General features: G+C 40.7%; 1 protein-coding gene across 2 annotated transcripts; it reads right to left on the bottom strand.

Annotated features, from left to right (window-relative positions):
• Positions 1 to 511: 511 nt before the first annotated feature.
• SPX (spexin hormone) lies at positions 512 to 21,776 on the bottom strand. Of its 2 annotated transcripts, none has more exons than XM_038380276.2 (6): positions 21,687 to 21,776; positions 10,633 to 10,713; positions 10,462 to 10,519; positions 8,972 to 9,034; positions 8,000 to 8,083; positions 512 to 2,498 (listed from the first exon to the last, which is right to left on the bottom strand). In XM_038380276.2, the coding sequence occupies exons 1-6, from the start codon at positions 21,726 to 21,728 to the stop codon at positions 2,440 to 2,442; spliced, it is 387 nt and encodes a 128-aa protein (XP_038236204.1). In that variant the 5' UTR covers positions 21,729 to 21,776; the 3' UTR covers positions 512 to 2,439. The 2 variants fall into 2 exon arrangements, with proteins under 2 accessions (XP_038236204.1, XP_038236214.1); XM_038380286.2 differs by lacking the exon at positions 21,687 to 21,776 and adding an exon at positions 11,643 to 11,881.
• Between the last annotated feature and the right edge of the window lie 876 nt (positions 21,777 to 22,652).

The raw sequence follows: 22,652 nt of genomic DNA, 5'->3' as shown, positions 1-22,652 counted from the left end.
GACCGAATGGCTCGGCAGCAGTTCTGCAGAAAAGGACCTAAGGGTTACAGTGGACAAGAAGCTGGATATGAGTCAACAGTGTGCCGTTGTTGCCAAGAAGGCCAATGGCATTTTGGGATGTATAAGTAGAGGCATTGCCAGCAGATCGAGGGACGTGATCGTTCCCCTCTATTCGTCGTTGGTGAGGCCTCATCTGGAGTACTGTGTTGAGTTTTGGGCCCCACACTAAAAGAAGGATGTGGAAAAATTGGAAAGAGTCCAGTGGAGGGCAACAAAAATGATTAGGGGACTGGAACACGTGACTTATGAGGAGAGGCTGAGGGAACTGGGATTGTTTATTCTGCGAAAGAGAAGAATGAGGGGGGATTTGATAGCTGCTTTCAACTACCTGAAAGGGGGTTCCAAAGAGGATGGATCTAGACTGTTCGCAGTAGCAGCAGATGACAGAACAAGGAGTAATGGTCTCAAGTTGCAATGGGGGAGGTTTAGGTTAAGGTTAAGAGGTTAGCCAAAGTGATCTATGCCTCACACCTCTAGGCTTACTCATTTTAATTCTACCCTGAATGTTAGAGCTGGTTTTCAAGAGCATGATGTATTTTAAATATTATCAAACATTTTTGCCTTTTGATCATGTGAAGGTAGTAAGGACTCAAAATAAGTGTTCACCTAAGATACCTGCTCACCAAAGGTCAACCCCCATTGATTTAATCTCATTATTGGGTCACTAATTGGCTTCTGACAAACTTGGCAGTAGTTAGCTGTCAAACTGAAAACATGAAGGCTCCAAGAACAGCTCATTTCCAAGTAAGGCAGACTTTTTATTTATTTTCATGACATTTGTAAGGAATTGTCCACGCTAGTGGGCAAGGACCTACAGTAAAACATTAAAAAAAAAGTCCATTAATCTTGAATATAGCTAATGTTTTTCTGTAGCTCTGAAATGTTCAGGCATATGAAGGATAGGATACTCTAACAGATCAGTAGAAACATAACTCCTCTACTTTTCTCCAAGGTACAGTACAACCCCAGCTCATGCCAAAAAAATAATATAGAAACACCTGAGGCATTCAGATTAGACTTCATCCAAAGTCCTTTGAAGTAAATAAAAAGATTCCCATTGACTTAATTTGGGCTATAGCTGAAGCCCATAAGTGGGATTTTGAATGAATGGAATGATCTAAGGCACCCCATGCCTGTGTGAGTTAGCTCGGTTTCAAAAACCAGGATTTGGTCCTAGTCCATCGAATAATTTCCCCCAAAACTGATTAAAAATTTAGCTAAATTACCAGAAGTATCAATCAACACATCAAACAAATTAATTCCTCCATTATTTCAGCTGTGTTATTTTCAGGCATGTGGGAAACAACATTGCATTGATTGCAAATTAGTGGCATTAATCAGTGCTGACATTGTGAGACAGATCACAGGCAAATGGTTTTGAAAAAAAAAGCAACAGTTGCTGGGACACAAGTATCCTGTGGCTATTCTTTACTTACATAACTCCAGAACACTTTCTGGTAATTACTGTATAACTACACAGCAATGTGAAACATGTCCATATCAGTGTGGAATAGCAATTAGCTAATTCAAGTGTAATTCCTATATTACAGCTCAGAAAGCAAATAAGTAAATCAATTGCATAAAAAATGTGTAATTAAATATATTTTTGTACAATTTCCTTATTGCCATTTGTGGCTAGATTCACTGCTGGCACAACACCACAAACTTCAACTGATAACAGTGGTGAATTTATCCCATGATCATTAGGAAGGCTCCCAATCCTGGTAAGAATTACACATGTGCATATCTTTATACACTGTGAATAGTTTGATGGGATTACTCACAGTACATAAAAGATAAACATATATTTTAATTTTGCAGGATTAAGGTCTAGATAGGTAGCCTGTTGATTATTCACTACAGTATGAAATATCTCTAGCAGAAATCACCTGCTTTGCTGCTCCATACTAAACGCATTCTAATATTTCATTGATTTAACTGGAACATCAATAGACTGCAAGAGCACTGCAGGTGGATTTCAGGACCAGCAATGTGGTGGTGAAAGAGTCAGCTGCTGTCATAGGTTAAAGAGTGTTTACATGCAGAGTTGGTTGGAAAGTTTTTCCATGAGAAGGTTTTGGAAAAATTATCAAAACCAATTCAATACTGGTATGATGTCTGGGTCCTGTAAGCTAAGATGTTCAAGTGGTTTTTAAATTTTGGGTAGCACGCAATGTGGTTTAAGATAGGAAATCAAAAATTAAAATAGTTTCCGGACTGAACAATAACCTTTAATCAGTTTGCATTCAAAATGCAAAAATGACTCCAAGCTTTATTCCTTCAGAACACAGGTGGAGTCAGATGAATCAGAATGTTTGTCTTACATAGACCATGGGTTCAAGGGAGATGAATAGGCATGTTGATGCAACTTGAAATCTTTCACCAGTTTAATAGATTGTCTGTTAAGTATCCAGGGTGATCACTGGTTTCTTCTTCAGCTGCAAGACAATAAAGACAAGATATGAGCTGCATGAAAAGAGAAGTCTTAAAACACAGGAAGTTCAGCTGCTAAAGTGACAGAGAAACCTGAGACATAGCCCTATTATATGTAACTATCTGGGAAAAACAGGGGGCTTTATGATGTAAGTAGTGTGTTACTGGACTTTTAAATACAAGATGATTGCCTGCTTGCTAGAAGCCAGGGCTATATATTATGTCAGGATGGAGGATCTTAAAGACAATAAAAGAGACAACATTCCTAGGAAGGAGATAGCAGTGTATTTGTTCTTTCGTTGGGCATTCTCCTTAATCTTTAATCAAAAATAAAAATCATCTAGGTTGAAAATGCATGCCTTACTCTATGCACTCTAGAAAAAAGAAAAGGAGTACTTGTGGCACCTTAGAGACTACTCCTTTTCTTTTTGCGAATACAGACTAACACGGCTGCTACTCTGAAATCTATGTACTCTGACTCTGTCATCCCCTAGCACACTAAAAGATCATGTTTTTCTATACGGGGTTTTCATAAAAGCTGTAACCAGACTCTTCATGCAGGAGTTAATGTAATCAGAGCTAAATGATAAATCAGAACAACCAGAAGAGTAAGTTTGGGCATATAGAGGAGGGGGAAAATACATTTTTTTTCTGTTGAGATTTGGGTCATTTAGCAGGGGAAGGTTCTCACACCAGGTGTGATGGGGGGGGGGGAAGCATAAAATTCTAAAATTTCTAAGTATTTCTATTTCATAGGTTTCAGAATTTGACCCGTTTTTCATTTTCTTGAAATTCTTTCCTCAGTTGTTTTCTTAAATTTTTTCCTTATCCAAATGAAAACAAAAAGTATGTAAATTTGATACAAATGGCAATGAAAAATTATAATAAAGTCAATTGGTTGTTTTTGTGGGAAGAATTTGTGTGTGTGTGTGTGTGTGTGTGTGTGTGTGAAAAACTTAGCTCTGATAGCAAGATTATGAAGGGCAGGAAGAAGAATGGAGCTAGATGGAAAGGGGGAGCATGGGGAGGAATAGAAAGTAACCAGGAGCCAGATCCTCAACTTGTAAAATATCAGAACTCTGTCCACTTCAACTGAGTTATTAAAGTTTATACCAACTAAAGATCTGGCCCAGGGTCTGTATGGTAGAGTAGTGTAAACTCAGGGAAGATTTAAAATTAAGTAATTTTGAACTGGCCCTTGAAATGAAGGGGAAACTTGGGGGGGGATGAAAGGTTAAATGGTTACATAAGCACTGTATTTGACAGCTACACTTCTGTAACAATCTTTTGTGACACTAGATCCATGGTCAAGTATATTGACTACCACAATTAAATCCATGTTGGGTGACATTCACCTTTGTGCAAAGGGCCCACAGAAAACTTACTCACCAGTGAAGTCCCACTTTTTATTTTGAGGGCTTAAATGATGAATAGGTTTTGTATTTGCCCTCGTTAAAGGAGGGAATTGGATGATAAAAGTCTTATCTTCCTTTCTGATTTCTTTGCAAAGAAGAAAAGTGCTTAGAGCTCAATTCTATAGGGGGTAGAGCACTCTGGCCTTAGACTAGCACAACACATATGCATGCACTTATCTTAAAGGAAGTCCTGTTGACCTGTTTAGGCTATCGGTGGTTTAATTAACATTGACATTCTTAAGCACTTTGCTGGATTGCAACCAAAGCGCTCAGCACCTTGGAGGAGCAAGCCCTTAATAAAGATAAGGTATTGGTGAGTTGTGGCAATTAACATTTCCAGCCACACATGCTTAATCAGGTCTGTCATATCTCCTATTTTCTGGTTATAAGGCTGACACTGTGGTTCCTTTTTTCCTTGTGACTAATAACGAACTGGAAAATACAGCTAACTTTTTCTTTTACAGGGCTTGAACTTTGTGTTTTCCTGCTGTCATTATTAACACACAAGGCCAAATTCACTAGGTTAAGCAGGTCCACCTTCGGCCTGCACAGTGTGTACAAGATACTATGTTTAATATTAAGACCTTTTACTCGGTTCTGACATTTTTGCTCAGGCAAAACCCGCGTTGACTTTTTAAGTTGATGGGAGTTTTGCCTGAGGCAGAATAGAAGACCTGAATGCTTTTCTTAATATTAAGCACAACATATTGGGAGTTTTGCCAGAAAAGGACAGGACTGGGCCCAGTACAAGCCCATACATATAACGTGAGATTCTGTGATGGGCTTGCTTTTACTACGTAAAGAAGGTGTGTTCTTAACTCACATTAGCTAACCTGAGGCAAAATTCTAGTGATGACGAGACAGTTTGTAGTGTTCAAATGTTAGCAGTTAGCAGGTTGAGTTAAAGGCTATGGGAGACTATAGGGTTTACCTTGACTTGCTAACACATAAAAACTACAGACTGCCTTAAGAAAAGGAAAAGGAGTACCGGTGGCACCTTAGAGACTAACAAAAATGCTCTAATAAATTTGTTAGTCTCTAAGGTGCCACTGGTACTCCTTTTCTTTTTGCGAATACAGACTAACACGGCTGCTACTCTGAAACTTAAGAAAAGGAGTACTTGTGGCACCTTAGAGACTAACAAATTTATTAGAGCATAAGCTTTCGTGAGCTACAGCTCACTTCATCGGATGCATTTGGTGGAAAAAACAGAGGGGAGATTGATATACACACACAGAGAACATGAAACAATGGGTTTATCATACACACTGTAAGGAGAGTGATCACTTAAGATAAGCCATCACCAGCAGCGGGGGGGGGGGGGGGGAGGGGGGGAAGGAGGAAAACCTTTCATGGTGACAAGCAAGGTAGGCTATTTCCAGCAGTTAACAAGAATATCTAAGGAACAGTGGGGGGGGGGGGGAGAAATAACATGGGGAAATAGTTTTACTTTGTGTAATGACTCATCCATTCCCAGTCTCTATTCAAGCCTAAGTTAATTGTATCCAGTTTGCAAATTAATTCCAATTCAGCAGTCTCTCGTTGGAGTCTGTTTTTGAAGCTTTTTTGTTGAAGGATAGCCACTCTTAGGTCTGTAATCGAGTGACCAGAGAGATTGAAGTGTTCTCCAACTGGTTTTTGAATGTTATAATTCTTGACATCTGATTTGTGTCCATTCATTCTTTTACGTAGAGACTGTCCAGTTTGACCAATGTACATGGCAGAGGGGCATTGCTGGCACATGATGGCATATATCACATTGGTAGATGTGCAGGTGAACGAGCCTCTGATAGTGTGGCTGATGTGATTAGGCCCTATGATGGTATCCCCTGAATAGATATGTGGACAGAGTTGGCAACGGGCTTTGTTGCAAGGATAGGTTCCTGGGTTAGTGGTTCTGTTGTGTGGTGTGTGGTTGCTGGTGAATATTTGCTTCAGATTGGGGGGCTGTCTGTAAGCAAGGACTGGCCTGTCTCCCAAGATCTGTGAGAGTGATGGGTCGTCCTTCAGGATAGGTTGTAGATCCTTGATGATGCGTTGGAGAGGTTTTAGTTGGGGGCTGAAGGTGATGGCTAGTGGCGTTCTGTTATTTTCTTTGTTAGGCCTGTCCTGTAGTAGGTGACTTCTGGGTACTCTTCTGGCTCTGTCAATCTGTTTCTTCACTTCAGCAGATGGGTATTGTAGTTGTAGGAATGCATGATAGAGATCTTGTAGGTGTTTGTCTCTGTCTGAGGGGTTGGAGCAAATGCGGTTATATGTAGAGCTTGGCTGTAGACAATGGATCGTGTGGTATGATCTGGATGAAAGCTAGAGGCATGTAGGTACCTTCAAATCAGCGGCACTGCGATGGGTACCCGCATGGCCCCACAGTATGCCAACATTTTTATGGCTGACTTAGAACAACGCTTCCTCAGCTCTCGTCCCCTAATGCCCCTACTCTACTTGTGCTACATTGATGACATCTTCATCATCTGGACCCATGGAAAAGAAGCCCTTGAGGAATTCCACCATGATTTCAACAATTTCCATCCCACCATCAACCTCAGCCTGGACCAGTCCACACAAGAGATCCACTTCCTGGACACTACGGTGCTAATAAGCGATGGTCACATAAACACCATCCTATATCGAAAACCTACTGACCGCTATTCCTACCTACATGCCTCTAGCTTTCATCCAGATCATACCACTCGATCCATTGTCTACAGCCAAGCTCAACAAAAAAGCTTCAAAAACAGACTCCAACGAGAGACTGCTGAATTGGAATTAATTTGCAAACTGGATACAATTAACTTAGGCTTGAATAGAGACTGGGAATGGATGAGTCATTGCACAAAGTAAAAGTATTTCCCCATGTTATTTCTCCCCCCCACCCCACCCCCGACTGTTCCTCAGATATTCTTGTTAACTGCTGGAAATAGCCTACTTGCTTGTCACCATGAAAGGTTTTCCTCCTTCCCCCCCTCCCCCCCCCCCCCGCTGCTGGTGATGGCTTATCTTAAGTGATCACTCTCCTTACAGTGTGTATGATAAACCCATTGTTTCATGTTCTCTGTGTGTGTATATCAATCTCCCCTCTGTTTTTTCCACCAAATGCATCCGATGAAGTGAGCTGTAGCTCACGAAAGCTTATGCTCTAATAAATGTTAGTCTCTAAGGTGCCACAAGTACTCCTTTTCTTTTTGCGAATACAGACTAACACGGCTGCTACTCTGAATACAGACTTCCTTGTCTCACTAGGGTTTTCCCTTGGATTAGCTAACTCTAGTTAAGAACCCACCTTTTTTTTCATAGTGAAGACAAGGCCTCAGAGGCAGAGCATAGAATTCACTGCCCACAAGAGGCTAAGGGGACTTTAAGCCACCTTGGTGCCTTCTCAATCCTAGGCTGTTCCAGGGACTGGCAAAACCCCCAACATAATTTACAGAGCTCTGGGTGCCTGTCTAAGTTACCACAGCCTCCCGGGGCTTCCTATATGGACCACCGTGCTGCTTGGTATTGCCACAGCTCTGCATGCTGCAGCCCCATCTCCTGTCCCAGCCTTGACCTCAACATACCCCCTACTCCAGGGCTGTTGTGGGTCCTTGGGAGGCAGCCTTAGCGCTGCCATCCACAGTGCCTGTGGTGTGGCTTTTAGGGCTTTTTTACATCAGTCCAACCCTTTTACCCAGTGTAAAGGAGCAGAGGCAGGGGTACAGATCTAACCCATAAACTGTATTCTTCAGAAACAGGAACCCAAAAGAGGAGTTTGCTATTGGAACGTCAAGTCACTATAAACAGTCCCTAGAGCCCAAACAAACAAGTGTCAAGATAACAAGAAGTGAGTCCAGAATTATGGTGGCTAAATTAACCAACAGAAATGAGAAAAGCAAACAGCAAAGCAGGATAAGCCAACGTTTATCCTTCCATCAGTTCTCAGATGTATGTTCCAATTTCTCTTACTGTAACTTCTAATACAATATACTTGAGGGCATAGTTTGTGCTTGCAATCAGCCAAATGAGATCTTCTCAGATTCATCTTAAAGCATTAATAAATGGGGTATTAATAAACCCCTTAGAAGCGCAGAGAGTAAAATAAACAATGCATTTACCTTCTTGTGCTTTCCGTAAGGAGTTAAGAAATAGCTCTGCAGCCTCCGACAGAGATATAGGATTTGTATTTTGGCTGCGTGTTTCTGGAGAGACAAAGCCAACAAACTTTCTCAGATCTAAACCTATACCAATGAAGCACAGTTAGCCAACGTGTGTCTGCAAAATTTGTGCATTTCACATTCTACCCTTGCTTTTTTTAAACTTTTGTTGAGAACAAAAGGGACACTTTTAAAAATATATATTTTTGTAGGCTGTTTCAGTCACTTTCTATACAATTCTCTGCCTGAAAATAGCCCATTAAATCACTAAGAGAAAACAACTTCATAATCTTCTTAAAGAGAAGGAAACAAATGCAATTCTTCCTAAAGCCCCCTTACAGCATGAAAGGTACATTCTCGTTTTGCATACATTTGTTATCTAATTGTAAGGTTCAGTTTGCACCATAAATATAGTCTAAATGAGTGTTTTCTCTACCGTCATAGTTTGACACATTACAGTAATCAAGAACATACCTTTATTTTATTTTACTTTTTGCCAACAGAGATAGAAAGTTAAAGGGACTGCTTGTTCTCTTGCTTAAACCAAGTAAATCAGGAATAATTTAATGTAAGATGATGCATTTAAACTGGCGTTAGTGAGAGGAGATTTAGGCTGTTAGTCTCTCCAATGAGATTTTTGAATGATTAAGCTATTCAACTCTTAATATTCACTGCTCCTTTGAATTTGATTCTAACAAAACAAAACATTAAAAAGTAGCTTCCCTCAGTTTAATTTTTTCCATTTTCTCCTCCTCCCGTGACAGAATGTTTTGTTTACTGTTAAACTGAAGCTCTCTGTATTTCTTATGCACCTGCTGTTCACATCCACCTGATCAGTTCTGATGCACATCATTTTTGGTAGGGAATGAGGGTTATGGAGATGGAATAATATAATAGTTTTTCCTTTTAAAAAAAATTTTCAGATGAGCTTACCTAGCTGCAATCTGTCATAGAGGTCCTTCCTCTGGCTCTCATCTGAGATGAATCGACGTCCCTCTAATAAATCAATGGAAAGGGGGTGAAAACAAAGCACCATACCCATGTGAACCATAACTAGAGATCCCTAAAATAGTAATTTCAAACTGTTTTATAATAACATTTACACAACCATACAAACTTTCTAGTGATGTATATCTCCATCTGTTTGAGATCCATTGATTTCAGCGCAATCTAAATCATAGAACAGAATGTTTTATCTGAGCTACATTCTGTTCCAAAGGACTGATGATTTTCAGCCTTTTCCATTGTTTTATTAACTTTTTGTAGGAGTTGCAAGTGAAATTTACCAGCCTCTTCCTTCACATGCCTTTGCTGCACTACATCCCTGACACACTATAAATCAACTACTTTTAAAGGAACACTGTCATTTTTTAAAAAGAAAATATGTGATACTGCAAACAAATTACTTTGACTGTGTCAATAATAGCAATAAACAGATTAGCAAAATTACAACACATTATTAAAAATAACTTTGTTTTTAAACCAGAGGCCAAATTCTCTGCTGGCATAAATGGAGGCAGCTTTCTTGACTTTGGTGAATTTTCTCCAATTTGCATGAGCAAATATTTTGGCCCTTAATTTATTTTTTAAAATTATTTATGCTGTTTGCTTTTGCATTTCTTTGAGTGTAGACTATGAAATCGATATTTTTTTGTCTATAGGAAATTTTACTGTTAGGTTCTTATTGCTGTATTGTTTGGGTGGCAAACACAATCCAAAATGTTTATTTTGTTGTTGTTGTTTTTTTAAAAAAAAGCTGTTTCCATTGGATTGTTTAAAAAAATCGTAAAATTTCCATTGGATCTTATTTTTTTTCTTTAAACGACAAAATCTCAATTTGGATCAAAATTTGATTATTAAACACTATCCCTTTAATGCTGGACTAACAAAAGTACATTTATTTACACAACACACAAGATATAGGTAACACTGTCTTTCCATCCTTGATAGCAGATGTCTCTTGTGGTATGAATTTCCAGCACAAGCCAAAAGATTTGCATTAGAAAATTCTGCTACCCTGTTGTTGTGGAGATGCTTTAATAAAGCACAGGCGAGAACAAGGAATAATTAAATATATCGAAGGTATGTTAAGCCTTTTAAAAATCAGTGTCAGAGGGGAAAGTTATTTTTTCCAGTAGATTTAACAACCAACCTGTAATTATATTCCCTTTGGAAATGTTTAAGCCTTTTTTTTGTTCCAAAATTACAATTGTTTTTCTTCACAAAAAACAATAGCAATATTTTTAAGGTAAGAAGGGATCACAGTTAACACATCCCTATGATCCTTTGAGCTTCCATCTCCACTCCCCTCCCCTGCTATTTAGTACCCTTCAGTTTTCTGCTTGTGTCCAATAAAGCATATAAAGAATAATTCATTGGTAGAGAAGTTACATTCCTTAAAGTTGAAATAGCTTGGGACTTACGTGCACCCTTTAAATAGAGCATAGCCTGAGGAGTCCAGTTTCTTCTTTGGAAGTGACCCTTCACACCAAAGGAGAGAAAAGTGATCTGTTATCACAGCCCCGTCACTAACAACAACAACCACCTGTGAGAGTTATTAATGCATGTACATTAATTCAGATAAAGCACTTTACCTTAGGAGCACTCCAGGAGTAAGAGATGAAAGAAGCTGCAAGGAACAGGGCCATGGCAGGAGCTGTCAGTCTACGTAATCCCTGCACAGGACAAGCAACCACGAGGACATGAGAAATTGCATCCTTTCTGCTCAGGCATCCTCTCTGCTCAGCTTCATCTTCTGATGTTATTCCAGACCCCCTTTGCTTCTAAAATCCCTCTCTTCCACTGATTACACCATCACAGCCAAACCACATCAAATTTAAGGAGAGGTTGGATATTAATATCAGACCATGTGAAGTTCCCTTATGGATGTAAATTACCATTGACATGAGAACTTTGTGTGCTTTCTTTTACAAATATGCAAGGTCCTCAGACACTGCGGTGATGGACATGGTCTATAAACCCAGAGAGAGAGGTTAGATAATATAAATCACCAGTTTACATTAAACCCTGGATGATAATGAGATGATAGGCAAATATTTCTATATTCCAATGTAGGGGACTTGGCATTTTAAAAACAGTAAGGCAGATCACTGCTTTCTCAGTAAATAAACATTGTTAACCTTAATTTCAGATTTATATTAACCAGGATCTTGACTGATCATACAAATGTTATTGTAAACACATACTAAAATCTTGGATTTTGCACACTGACCCAGCACTTGCAAATGAATATACCAAACACAAATCCTATGTAAGGCAAGCTGAATCTCTAGTTTGTATACACAAAGCAAGCCTTGTTTTTCATGCATTGATGCATGTGACAAGTAAATGATAGCATACTGCTATTATGACTCACAGATGTTTATTTGATCCTATCTGTTTTAGAAGTTGTGCTATTAAGGCTTAATCTGTTTGGTTTACAGTACACTGAAAATCATTATAACATTTTTTCTTGTTTTCTAACTTAAAAATAAAACCTTACAAACCACCTCCTGTTGTTCCTAAAATAATACATACAACTAAAACTGTAGGAGAAACTACTATTTACCGAAATGTTTCCAAGTATCAAAAGCTTCTGACTTACCTTCATACTTAGTTCCCCTGTAAATCAGTAGTCTTGGATAGGGTGAGCTAGGATTGTGTGTTAAGAGATTTGATCTGGTTGCAATTTGGGGTTCCCTTTTTAAGTCTTCTGAGTGAAAATCCCCACCCCCTTTACAGTAGAGTGGAGGAGTCTAAAGGGACCTCTTGTCAGCCCTGGCGATGGAGAAGTAGAAGGTCTGATGCCTCCTCAGGGGGACTTGCAGACTTGCAGGGAGTCAGGGAAATGATTGAAGGGCGGATCCCACAGACATGAAGATTCACCCCATTAGCCAGGCGACTTTCTGAATACATCAATATCACCGTCAAAACTTCTCCCACAAACTTCCCAGTAAAACCTCACTGTCATGCAGGATGATCAATAACTGCAGCCTGCAGCAAATATTAATAAGGATAATGAGCTCTTGCTTTGGGTAACCTATCTATTGTGTATCAGGTTGGCGTCGATTGCGACAACTAAAAAGCAACCCTGCCAAAAAGTTAGTAAATTATTTCCAAGCGTCACAATCTGCCAAGGCATGAGACAAGAAAGACTGAAAAAAGCCAGTACGGCCAGTGTAGCCAGTTTTAATGCTGGCTAACATAATAGGAATAAGTCTCTTCTTTTTTTCTGTCGCACTCTTGCCTATTGTTTTGTCATGGCCAAGCAAAACCAAAAGGATAAGTAGAATTTTTAAACCATTAAAGCCTTACTTCCTTTGCAGTCTTGACAGTCACAACTACATGGAGGGGCTGGAGTAAAAGCTCAGTTCATGGAACTCCTTGAGCAGTTAGAGCCACAGAACAACCCAGACAACCATGAAAGAACAGGAATCTGAAGAATTAAGAGTCAGACCCTGATATTAAGGGTCCTTGTATAAATGATTAATAGATGTTACAAGCACATTAAATAATGACAGGTGTGTGTTACAGATTACGATAAGGACACTAGTAGATGTAATAGAATGATATAAGTCATGGTTATAAGTATCTTATTGGCCTATTGGATTCTATAGCAATCTATAATATTTGAGTAAACATTTGTCAAAACTTCTATTCATCATTATCAACCCTGAATAAACAATGTATAAATATACCCTTTATATAAAGAGTGACTACATCAGATACTGGTCACTCTCAGTGACAAGATACTGAACTAGATGGACCACTGGTTTGATCTAGTCTGGCAATTCCTATCCCTCTAGGGAAGGTAGTAAATATTCTTACATTCTAATCCCAGCTTCAGTACCAACTGCCTGCATGGCAAGTGTCTTCGCTTCGGTGCCTACATTTCCTCATCGGTAAAATGGGATCAATACTTCCCCAACAGGGGTCTTGTGAAGGGAATGTCCAGAGAGCCAATTGAGCAGGTGAGCAATAGAAGAGGCAAGAATAATAGTAAAAATAGTGCTGTTCTCATGGATAGGGTTGTTACTGTGCATATCTATTAGGTGAATGGGCCTGTGGCCAAAGCAAAAAGAATCTTCCTAGCTTGTGATAAATATGTGCTCATGTGGAGACATGGGTGGGCAATGTGCAGATGGATTTTGTTAAGGTCCCTACCTTTGCTGACTTTTGGGTTTCTTTGGCCGTGGTTGCCCTCTTCAGGGGCTACCTATGCCAGTACTACACCTAAGCACAATGCCACTAGTAGGTGGAGAGCAGCCACACTTTTGCTGAAGTGGGGCGCAGTTACGTCCTCTGGGGATGAGGATGTGGCTGTAGAAGAGTCAGACTTCATGACAGATGCTGGGCAAGGTTGGGTAACAGTGGTACAGAGTTGGGGTCCTAGTTGTGTTGTGGGTGCAAGAAATAAGCTTAGGTTATGTGCTCACACAACCAAGGTGGTAGTGGTGGAACTGCATCAGCAGTCTAAGTATCTGTATCTTTTAAAAAAGATAAGTCACCATGCACCTTTAACTGGCAGAAGGAATTCTACTTGCATCTTCTACAAGTTGAAGTTTCTAGTCTTTGTCAACATCTTCTTGTCCATGACGAACAGGGACATTCCTCTGGATGTTCAAGCCCTGGTCTTAAAGAGGGGCTTTCTGGGTTGCATATCATTTAACAATTACACACACAGAAATGCTAAAGCTAGGCAGTAGCCATTCATTTATGTGGTGTAAAAGTGGCTCGGTACAGTCTTTGCTTCCATTTATACTGCAGAGACAAAATTAAAATTCTGCAATAATCAGTAGAAAATTAAACTCATGTCTACAGTATTTCATCTCTGGATACAGACAGCCAAACTGTTAAGATTTTATAAAACAGATGTAAGAGCAATGAAGATTGTTGGTATAAAAAGCTGAGCATGAGTCTCCCCTACTCATGCTGGTATAATCTGGAGTCCTTGTGTAAAACTGGCATACAAAAGGAGAAAGGGAGACAAAATGAACGTTTATTATTGTTGTTGCTATATCATCATTAAAATAAATTACTACTTAGCATTTTTAATCTCAAAATACTTATCTAATACTGAGTCTTTAAACTTCATAGAACCGCTTTGATGTAAGGAATATTATAATCCTCACTTTACATATGAGGAAGTGAAGCACAGTGAGATTTAGGGTAAAATTTTCAAAAGTGCCTAAGTAGGCGCCTACTTACCATTCACTTTCAATGGGTCTTACAATCCTAAATTATTAGGGCTTTTGAAAATTTTATCTCAAATGACTTGCCTAAGGTCATACAAAAAGTCTGTGGGCAGAACTGGGAACTGACCTCCGGACTCCTAAATCCTAGTTTAGTGCTTTAACCTAAAGACCATCCTTCCTCCCTTTATAGCGTCTTTCATGTCACGATGCTTTACATAGTATATATTTATACTGTCCACAGAAATGCAGTCACCTCTGCAGTGATATATAGCATATGTTTAACAGCACACAGCAACACTAAATAATATTTTAGGATAGGAAACATACAACAATATGCATGCACTCAGGATGCTTACATACATAATTTAGGCACATACAGATGTGTGTGTGCAAATATATGCACATATCTTTGAAAAATAAAATATTCTATAATTGGGGTATGGATCATAACACTTTAAAATGATACGTGTCTTTTCTTTTTGTTTTGACATCCCAGGTTGATGAGTTCCGCATCAAATGCTTGACATTAGTCCTGCCATTTCTTAGCAGATTCACATCAGTGAGTAAGTGGCTTTGGCAAGTAATCAATACTCTGATTGGTGGAGAGAAGCTCCCTGTGGCAGCAGGACCCCCTCATTAAAAGAAGCATAACATATGCTTATTCTGAAAGAAGTTCTAAAGGTCATTGACCTGCCTACCATGATATTGTAAATAATGAAACCCAAGACTCTGTGACTGAGCTTGAGTTCTGAGAGACTTGGAGGAACACATCTGTGAGGGATTGTTAACCATAGGGTTCTGAGCCACACAGCCAAATTCAGGGCATATGTCACCTATTGCTGTGACCACTGTCTATCATGCTGACAAGTATTGTCCCATTGTTTCCTTGCGCTCCCCGGTCTGTCTGTAAACAGTCTCAGAGGCCATCTCTTTACTCTGTGTTTGTACAGTGACTAGCACAATGGGGTCTGGTCCATGACTGCGGCTCCTGGGTGCTAGAGTATACAAATAAATAATAATCTTCACTCTACACCATATTTTCTGTATACAAGCAGTGTTGCCAACTCTTACGATTTTATTACTAGTCTCATGAAATTTTTAAGTGTTTTTTTTTTTTAAAGCCCCAACTCCTGTGTCATGTTATTATGGGAGAATCTCAGCTTTGATTCTTTTAAAATAAGTTCGTTTCTAGCCCTCATGGCTGGGGAGAAAAGCTTGAAAATTTGCAGAGCACCCCCTGTTTCAAAAACTAAGAGCCTAAGAAAAGCACCCAAAAATGCGTCATTTTTAAAAAAATCTCGTGATTTTTGAGTAAATCCATATTTCTGGGGGCCTGACTTGTGATTTTTTGACTGTTTGAGGTATCAGTGTCTGATTCCAAGTCCAGTGCTTTAGCTACATGACAATCCTTCCCTTTGTCCAGAGGGTTTCTGAAAGGGGCTGTACTGACCACCCTGGAGGTACAACAAGTACAGTGTAAGCAGCAGCACTGCAAGCTTCAGAAAAGCCAGTATGCTACTTGGTATTGCTTATGTAAAGGCCCAACATACGAGAACAGGGAGGTAATAGTCCCTTTGTTTAGGGTGCCAGTGTGATACTCATGTGAAATATTGTGATATGCCTAGGGTACAATTATTCCTTTAAGTAAAGGGAAAGTTTAAGCCAAATAACAGGAAACTCTCTCTGCAAGAAGTAGAATGCTACAAAAAGTTAGTTTCAAGAAGTTGCAAGTTGGAAAAGGGCAGCTGACCACCAAATCCTAAGAAATATGTAAGTGCTTTTGTGGTATTCATTGGCTCAGAATAAACTCTTTAAACAGGAATGATAAAAGATTGCACATAACATCACAGAACAGACACTAGAGAAGAAACGCTTCCGCAATGACAGAAGCACCTAAGCCCCAGGAGTCATTTGACCTTTGCTTCCACCCCCATGAACCTGGCAGAAAAGATTTTTGTCTTTATCAAGAAACTACCTGGATGGATACTGACCATGCTAAATGTTAGTCATGCAGCCAGCCCCTCTTGGCTGAGTAGTTCATTTGTCACACAGTCTCACCCAGGGAGCCAAACAAGAAATGCTGTCAAGTGGCTTGATGCTGACATTGGATTGCAAACAGTGGATTAAACTGGGACTGAGGCAAATGACACAGACTTCTCAGCTTCACTGAAGGGCTGAGGGATAATGGGACAGCTGAGTCTTGTTATTGTATCTTGAAAAGGCTAACCAAAATTCTTGTAGAACAATATCAATTCAGAGAGGTCCACAAAACATACAGCCCTGGGGTACAATTTAGCTTTTCTGCTAAACTCATTTTAGACTCATTTTTGTTAAAAAAGGCAAGAATATGGATGTTGGGTAAAATTTTCAAAAGTGTCTCAGTGATTTAGGAGCCTAAGTACATTTTCAAAAGTGACCCAGGCATTTATGCCCAGATATGGTAGTTGGTAGCTAAATAAATACCTTTGAGGTTGTGGGCCTTAGTAGCCTAAGGAGGATCTGGATGACCTTGTAAACTGGAGTAATAGTAATAGGATGAAATTTAATAGTGAGAAGTGTAAGGTTATGCATTTAGGGATTAATAACAAGAATTTTAGTTATAAGTTGGGGACACATCATTAGAAGTAACGGAAGAGGAGAAGGACCTTGGAGTATTGGTTGATCATAGGATGACTATGAGCTGCCAATGTGATATGGCTGTGAAAAAAGCTAATGCGGTTTTGGGATGCATCAGGAGAGGCATTTCCAGTAGGGATAAGGAGGTTTTAGTACCGTTCTACAAGGCACTGGTGAGACCTCACTTAGAATACTGTGTGCAGTTCTGGTCTCCCATGTTTAAAAAGGATGAATTCAAACTGGAGCAGGTACAGAGAAGGGCTACTAGGATGATCCGAGGAATGGAAAACTTGTCTTATGAAAGGAGACTTAAGGAGCTTGGCTTGTTTAGCCTAACTAAAAGAAGGTTGAGGGGAGATATGATTGCTCTCTATAAATATATCAGAGGGATAAATACAGGAGAGGGAGAGGAATTATTTCAGCTCAGCACCAATGTGGACACAAGAACAAATGGGTATAAACTGGCCACCAGGAAGTTTAGACTTGAAATCAGACGAAGGTTTTTAACCATCAGAGGAGTGAAGTTTTGGAATAACCTTCCAAGGGAAGCAGTGGGGGCAAAAGATCTATCTGGTTTTAAGATTCTACTCGATAAGTTTTTGGAGGAGATGGTATGATGGGATAATGGGATTTTGGTAAGTAAGTGATCTTTAAATATTCAGGGTAAATAGGCCAAATCCCCTGAGATGGGATATTAGATGGATGGGATGAGTTACTATAGAAAATTCTTTCCTGGGTATCTGGCTGGTGAATCTTGCCCATATGCTCAGGGTTTAGCTGATTGCCATATTTGGGGTCGGGAAGGAAATTTCTTCCAGGGCAGATTGGAGAGGCCCTGGAGGTTTTTCGCCTTCCTCTGTAGCATGGGGCATGGTTGACTTGAGGGAGGCTTCTCTGCTCCTTGAAGTCTTTGAACCATGATTTAAGGACTTCAATAGCTCAGACATGGGTGAGGTTTTTCATAGGAGTGGGTGGGTGAGATTCTGTGGCCTGCGCTGTGCAGGAGGTCGGACTAGATGATCAGAATGGTCCCTTCTGACCTTAGTATCTATGAATCTATCTATAAGTTCCATTGACTTTCAATGAGACTTACTCTCTTAAATGCCTAAGTTGCTTATGAAAATGGAACTTAGGCTCCTAAGTTACTTAGACACTTAAAAAAATTATTAACACTTACTCTTGTAAATGAAGAGCACAGTCTATTTTAAAACATATATTTGATTCGCATCGTGCAGGCTACAGGATTTCTACCAAAACAGAAGCTTTTTAAAAAGCTTTTGTATACCTTTCAAGTGGTAACTGTAGTATTAAAAATCTGCTATTTGAAACAGAAGTGGGGTGCTGTTAGGTTGGTTCTGTTCTTGAGGTAGAAGCCATATGTCTTGCTTAGTCTGGTGGGAGTCTACCCCTAAGCAATGTACTGGACAACCAGATGTATAGATAAATAAAACTCATTTTAATACCTAGTCGTTTTGTTCCCCAGGTGTTTTCCTTTCTTTCTTCAGAAGGAAATAAACAAAATAGTTCAACTAGTCCTAAAACAGTTCCACTAGTCCTCCCACAGTGCCTGGTAAAATCTTCCAGAATGCCTTGATTCTGGGATCTGAACTGGTATTTGCGGGAGGGGTAGCCAGCAGCTGAGATGGTTATCTAAGTGATAGTGTGGCTTCAGGGCAAAACTCAAACCAAATAGGTGTGATGGTGAGCACACTGTACCATTTTGCTTAAACTGTTCCTGTACAAATGGTTTAGCTCTCTAGTATTGGCAAGCCTACAGAGACTTTCCCAGTGTACATGAAGTAAATATCCCCCAAAATTCTAATCAGTTTTTAAATCAGTTGGAGCTATGGTATAAATTAAATCCTTGTGCTCCTGTAATCAGTTCCTGGTGTACCTAATGGCTCCAACTGGTTAGCTGAATTAGTTTTAAACCTAGTTAAACTGTAGACAGCAGGCCTTAATGGAACAATACTGCTTCTAACAAAGGACCTGATCCAAAACCCACTGAAGCTTTGCAATGGAAACAATAGAAAGACTCTTAACTTCAGAGGATTTGGGATCAGGCCCTGTTGCAGGAGGGTGGGCAGGGATAATGAGCTGGTTGGTAAAATAGTGCTCTTTGATTGTTGCATTGACTGTCACTGTCTGAACTGCCCCTTGGTGAATAAGCAAGACACAGTGTTGCACTGTAGAGGAATTTCAGTAAAATATTTCCAAAGCTGTGATAGGTGAGGAAAGGTGTGCCGGACATCCCGTGGGACAGCAATGTTATTAAAGCACTCAGGGATTCCTTCTTTCTGCCATGTTTCCTTATAGCATAGCCTTTTTAGTCAGGCTTTTTGATCCTCGTTCCAGGATTTGCCTCATTACAAATATGAGAAATTGGCTAAGCATGAAAGTACCATTTCCCATCAATCTCCTGCCCCTCCCCTCTGACCTTTGATCCTCCAGGGGGACATGCAGGTACAGTCCCTTTCCCTGGTCAGTAGGGGTAGCAGGCAGAAATTCTATAAGGAAAAACTTTGACCTAGGAAGCGAGATCACTCTAGGGAAACAGTGGCCATGTGGAAACTGGAAGCACCAGGGAAGCTGAATGGTGGGAAGACTGCTGGGGAACAGTGTGCAAAGCAGGCTGCAGTGGAAGCTGGAGAACCATGTGTGATAAGGTTGTGACTGGTGGATATTGTAACTGGGTCAAGTCTGTGAAGAACCTGTAGAGAAGCAGCAGAGACCAAGCAGGTGCCCCAGTGAGACACCCCACTACTGATCCTGGCTTCAACACCTATTGGCTGCTATTCGACTCTAGCAGAGACTGGACCGAAGAGGCATCCAGGTACTAGGCCAGAGGAACCCTAAAACTCTAGTGGATTGCTTACCAATCCCTCCCCAGGCCCAAATAAGAACTGCTGTTATAATACCTGAAATTGCAACTGGTTAAGCCACTGTACCTTCCTCTTTCTGCCAGCCCTGGTAAAATACCCCGTCATTTACTTACATGTCTGAGTCATTATTGGAACCACCTGGCCTCGTGCCTATAGTGCCTAACATCAGAAGGGCTGTCCGTGCTTGCCTCCGAGTTGCAGTACACTTGACACACTATTCGTACCTTCGAGGATTAGTGTACTGTAGCACTGAGCAGCTGTAACAATGACACTGGTCACACCCCAATTGGTGAATTTGGCTGGAAAGGTTAGGAAGCAGATGCCAGAGGACTACTTGGTGGGTTGAAATAAGCCATTCTGATAACAAAAGCATTCTCCTGAGCACTGTTCCCTCTAAGCTGTGCTCATGTGCGTGCGCACACAGATCCTAAACCCCACACACACGGCGAAACACCGTGCACACAAAAATTTGCACAGAAGCAAAACAGTTTGCACAGAAGACATTTTTTGCACACGCAGCCTGTCAAAAATTAGAGGGAACATTGCTCCTGCATCCTGAGAGGGGAAATAGAGAGGAAAGTGCTGTCAGAGGTCTAACTTCATACCTTAAGCCTATTCTGGGGATGGCCAAGGCTTGGACCACTGGATCAACCATTTTGAATGAGCTGTTAGAATAAATGGCTGGGATGAGGCAGCCAAGCTGGATTTTCTTTGCTTGCTGTTGCAAGGCAGGGCGGAGGAGGTGTTTGAAGATTGACCCATGGTACCCATCTAAGGGCAATATGTAGGGTTACCACCTTTGAAATACAAAAAAACCCAGCAATCACCCCCTACACAAGCCCACTGCAACCGCCAACCTCAGGGCAACGCTACAACACCCCCCCTTCAACAGCCATTTATAGTATCTAGAGAGATAACACATAGAGATAAGATTGATAATATCACGTCTCCTTGCTCCCACATGACTCAAACCCTCTCTCACGCTCAGGCGTGGTGCACTTGCATGTTGATGGGCAGACAGTTCCTGTAGTTTAAACAGTTTTGATCTGTTACCGCTAAAACTGCGGAAGTGGGAACACTGCAGCATCTTTAGCTGGATGCAGAAACTTATAACATTAGCTATCCCAGTGTATTGTGATAATAATCTTTAGACCCATGTAAAAAAAACTTGACCCATGTAAAAAAAAACTAAATTATTTTTCTGGCAACTGGCAAATCCATTAAAAAACCAGCCAGGCCATTCAAATACCGGCCAGGTGGTAACCCTAGTGATATGCCTCTTTCAAACACGCCCTCCAGTCTCTAGAGTGAACCACAGACCCTGAGTCGAACTGAGCAGCCTTCAACCACCAAAGACAATAGAAAGAGGAATCGGTCAGTGATTTTGGGTGTGCCATCAAATGCCTGGCCACTAAGGATATGTCTAGACTGCAATAAAAAACCTGCAGCACCGAGTCTCAGAGCTGAGATCAAATTACTTGGGCTCACAGGGCTTGGGCTGTGGGCCTAAAAATAGTAGTGTAGATATTTAGGTTTGCAGAGGAGCCCAGGCATTGAGACCCACTCCTTCATGGGATCTCAGAGCTCTGTCTCAAGCCTGAGCCTGAACTTCTACAGGGCTACTTTATAGCCCATAGATCCCATGAGCCTGAATCAGCTGTGTAGACAGACCATAAGACATGCCTGGATTATGAAGAGTGAATGCGGGTAGAGGGGGGTCAGGCATTTTCCTTCAGAATGAGTTTCCAATGGAAGATGCAGTTTCTACAAAATCAAAATTTTACACAGGAACATTTCAATATTGCCAAAGAATTTTGATTTTCCATCAGGAAAACTGAAATGAAATATTCATTTTGGATTAGTTCAACCCAAATCAGAATATTTAGTTGTGTTAAACTGACCTGAAAGTTTTCATTTTGAATCACTTCTATAAAATATTAAACTGTATTTTCCTACCAGCACACACTGCTGTGGGCTGGGTTCCCTGGAGGAGTCCATCTCTTAAAATATAATGTGGATTTCCCTCTGACTGAGCTGGGTGAGCCATCTTCAGAGTCACATGATATTAGGGGGCGGGAGTCACTGGTGATGTACTCTAGCCAGGGAGCCTGACCCAATGGAGGATCAGGTTTCCAAAGTCCAATTTCGGGAGGCAGGTTTAATATTGAACAGGCTTGAAATGAATTGTCTCAAATTAATACAATAAACTAATATGAAACATTTTACTTTTGTAAATGTGAAAAACATGTCATTTTGATCAAAGATGTTGATGCTTCCAAATCTAAACGCTTCAAAATTTCATTCTGCAAAAATTTCAAAATTTCTAGTTTTTAATCCCAATTTGGAAATGTCAGAATGTTTTGGATTTTGGTTAGCTCTGAATGTGGGTTTACTGGCCAGGGATCAATTTGTGAATCTTCATAAGTAAAAACCTAAAGGGCTAGAAGAGGCAATCAGAATTGTTGTAGTACTAGAACTAACCATAGAGGGTCTGTGTAGAAACCAAAGAAAAACCTGTGGCTGGCCCATGCCAACTGACTCGGTCTCAGAGGGCTCAGGCTGTGGGGCTGTTTCATTGATGTGTAGACTTCCAGACTCCGGCTGGTTGCCCAAGCTCTGGGGACCTCCCATCCAGCAGAGTCCTTGAGTCTGGGCCCCAAACAGAGCCCAGAAGTCTACACAGCAATGAAACAGGCCCACAGCCTGAGCCCCATTAGCTGTAGTCAACTAGCACAAGCCAGCTGTGAGTGTCTAGTTGTTGTGTAGACATACCCAGAGGTTCTGCCTCCTCTCCCTACTGGTGAAGGCCCCTGCCCAGGGCCAGAGGAGCCCAGCACCCCTGGCAGGCAGTAGAGGGCAAAGTGGAGCCACAGGGTGGTGGGTGAGGAGAGGCTAGCCTCGAGAAGTGGCAGCTCCCAGGGT

Source organism: Dermochelys coriacea, chromosome 1 (assembly GCF_009764565.3).
Source record: "Dermochelys coriacea isolate rDerCor1 chromosome 1, rDerCor1.pri.v4, whole genome shotgun sequence".
In the NCBI taxonomy this organism is placed as follows: domain Eukaryota; kingdom Metazoa; phylum Chordata; order Testudines; family Dermochelyidae; genus Dermochelys; species Dermochelys coriacea.
The sequence above is the reverse complement of the archived record's forward strand: the minus strand, read 5'-3'. Positions and strand labels throughout refer to the sequence as shown.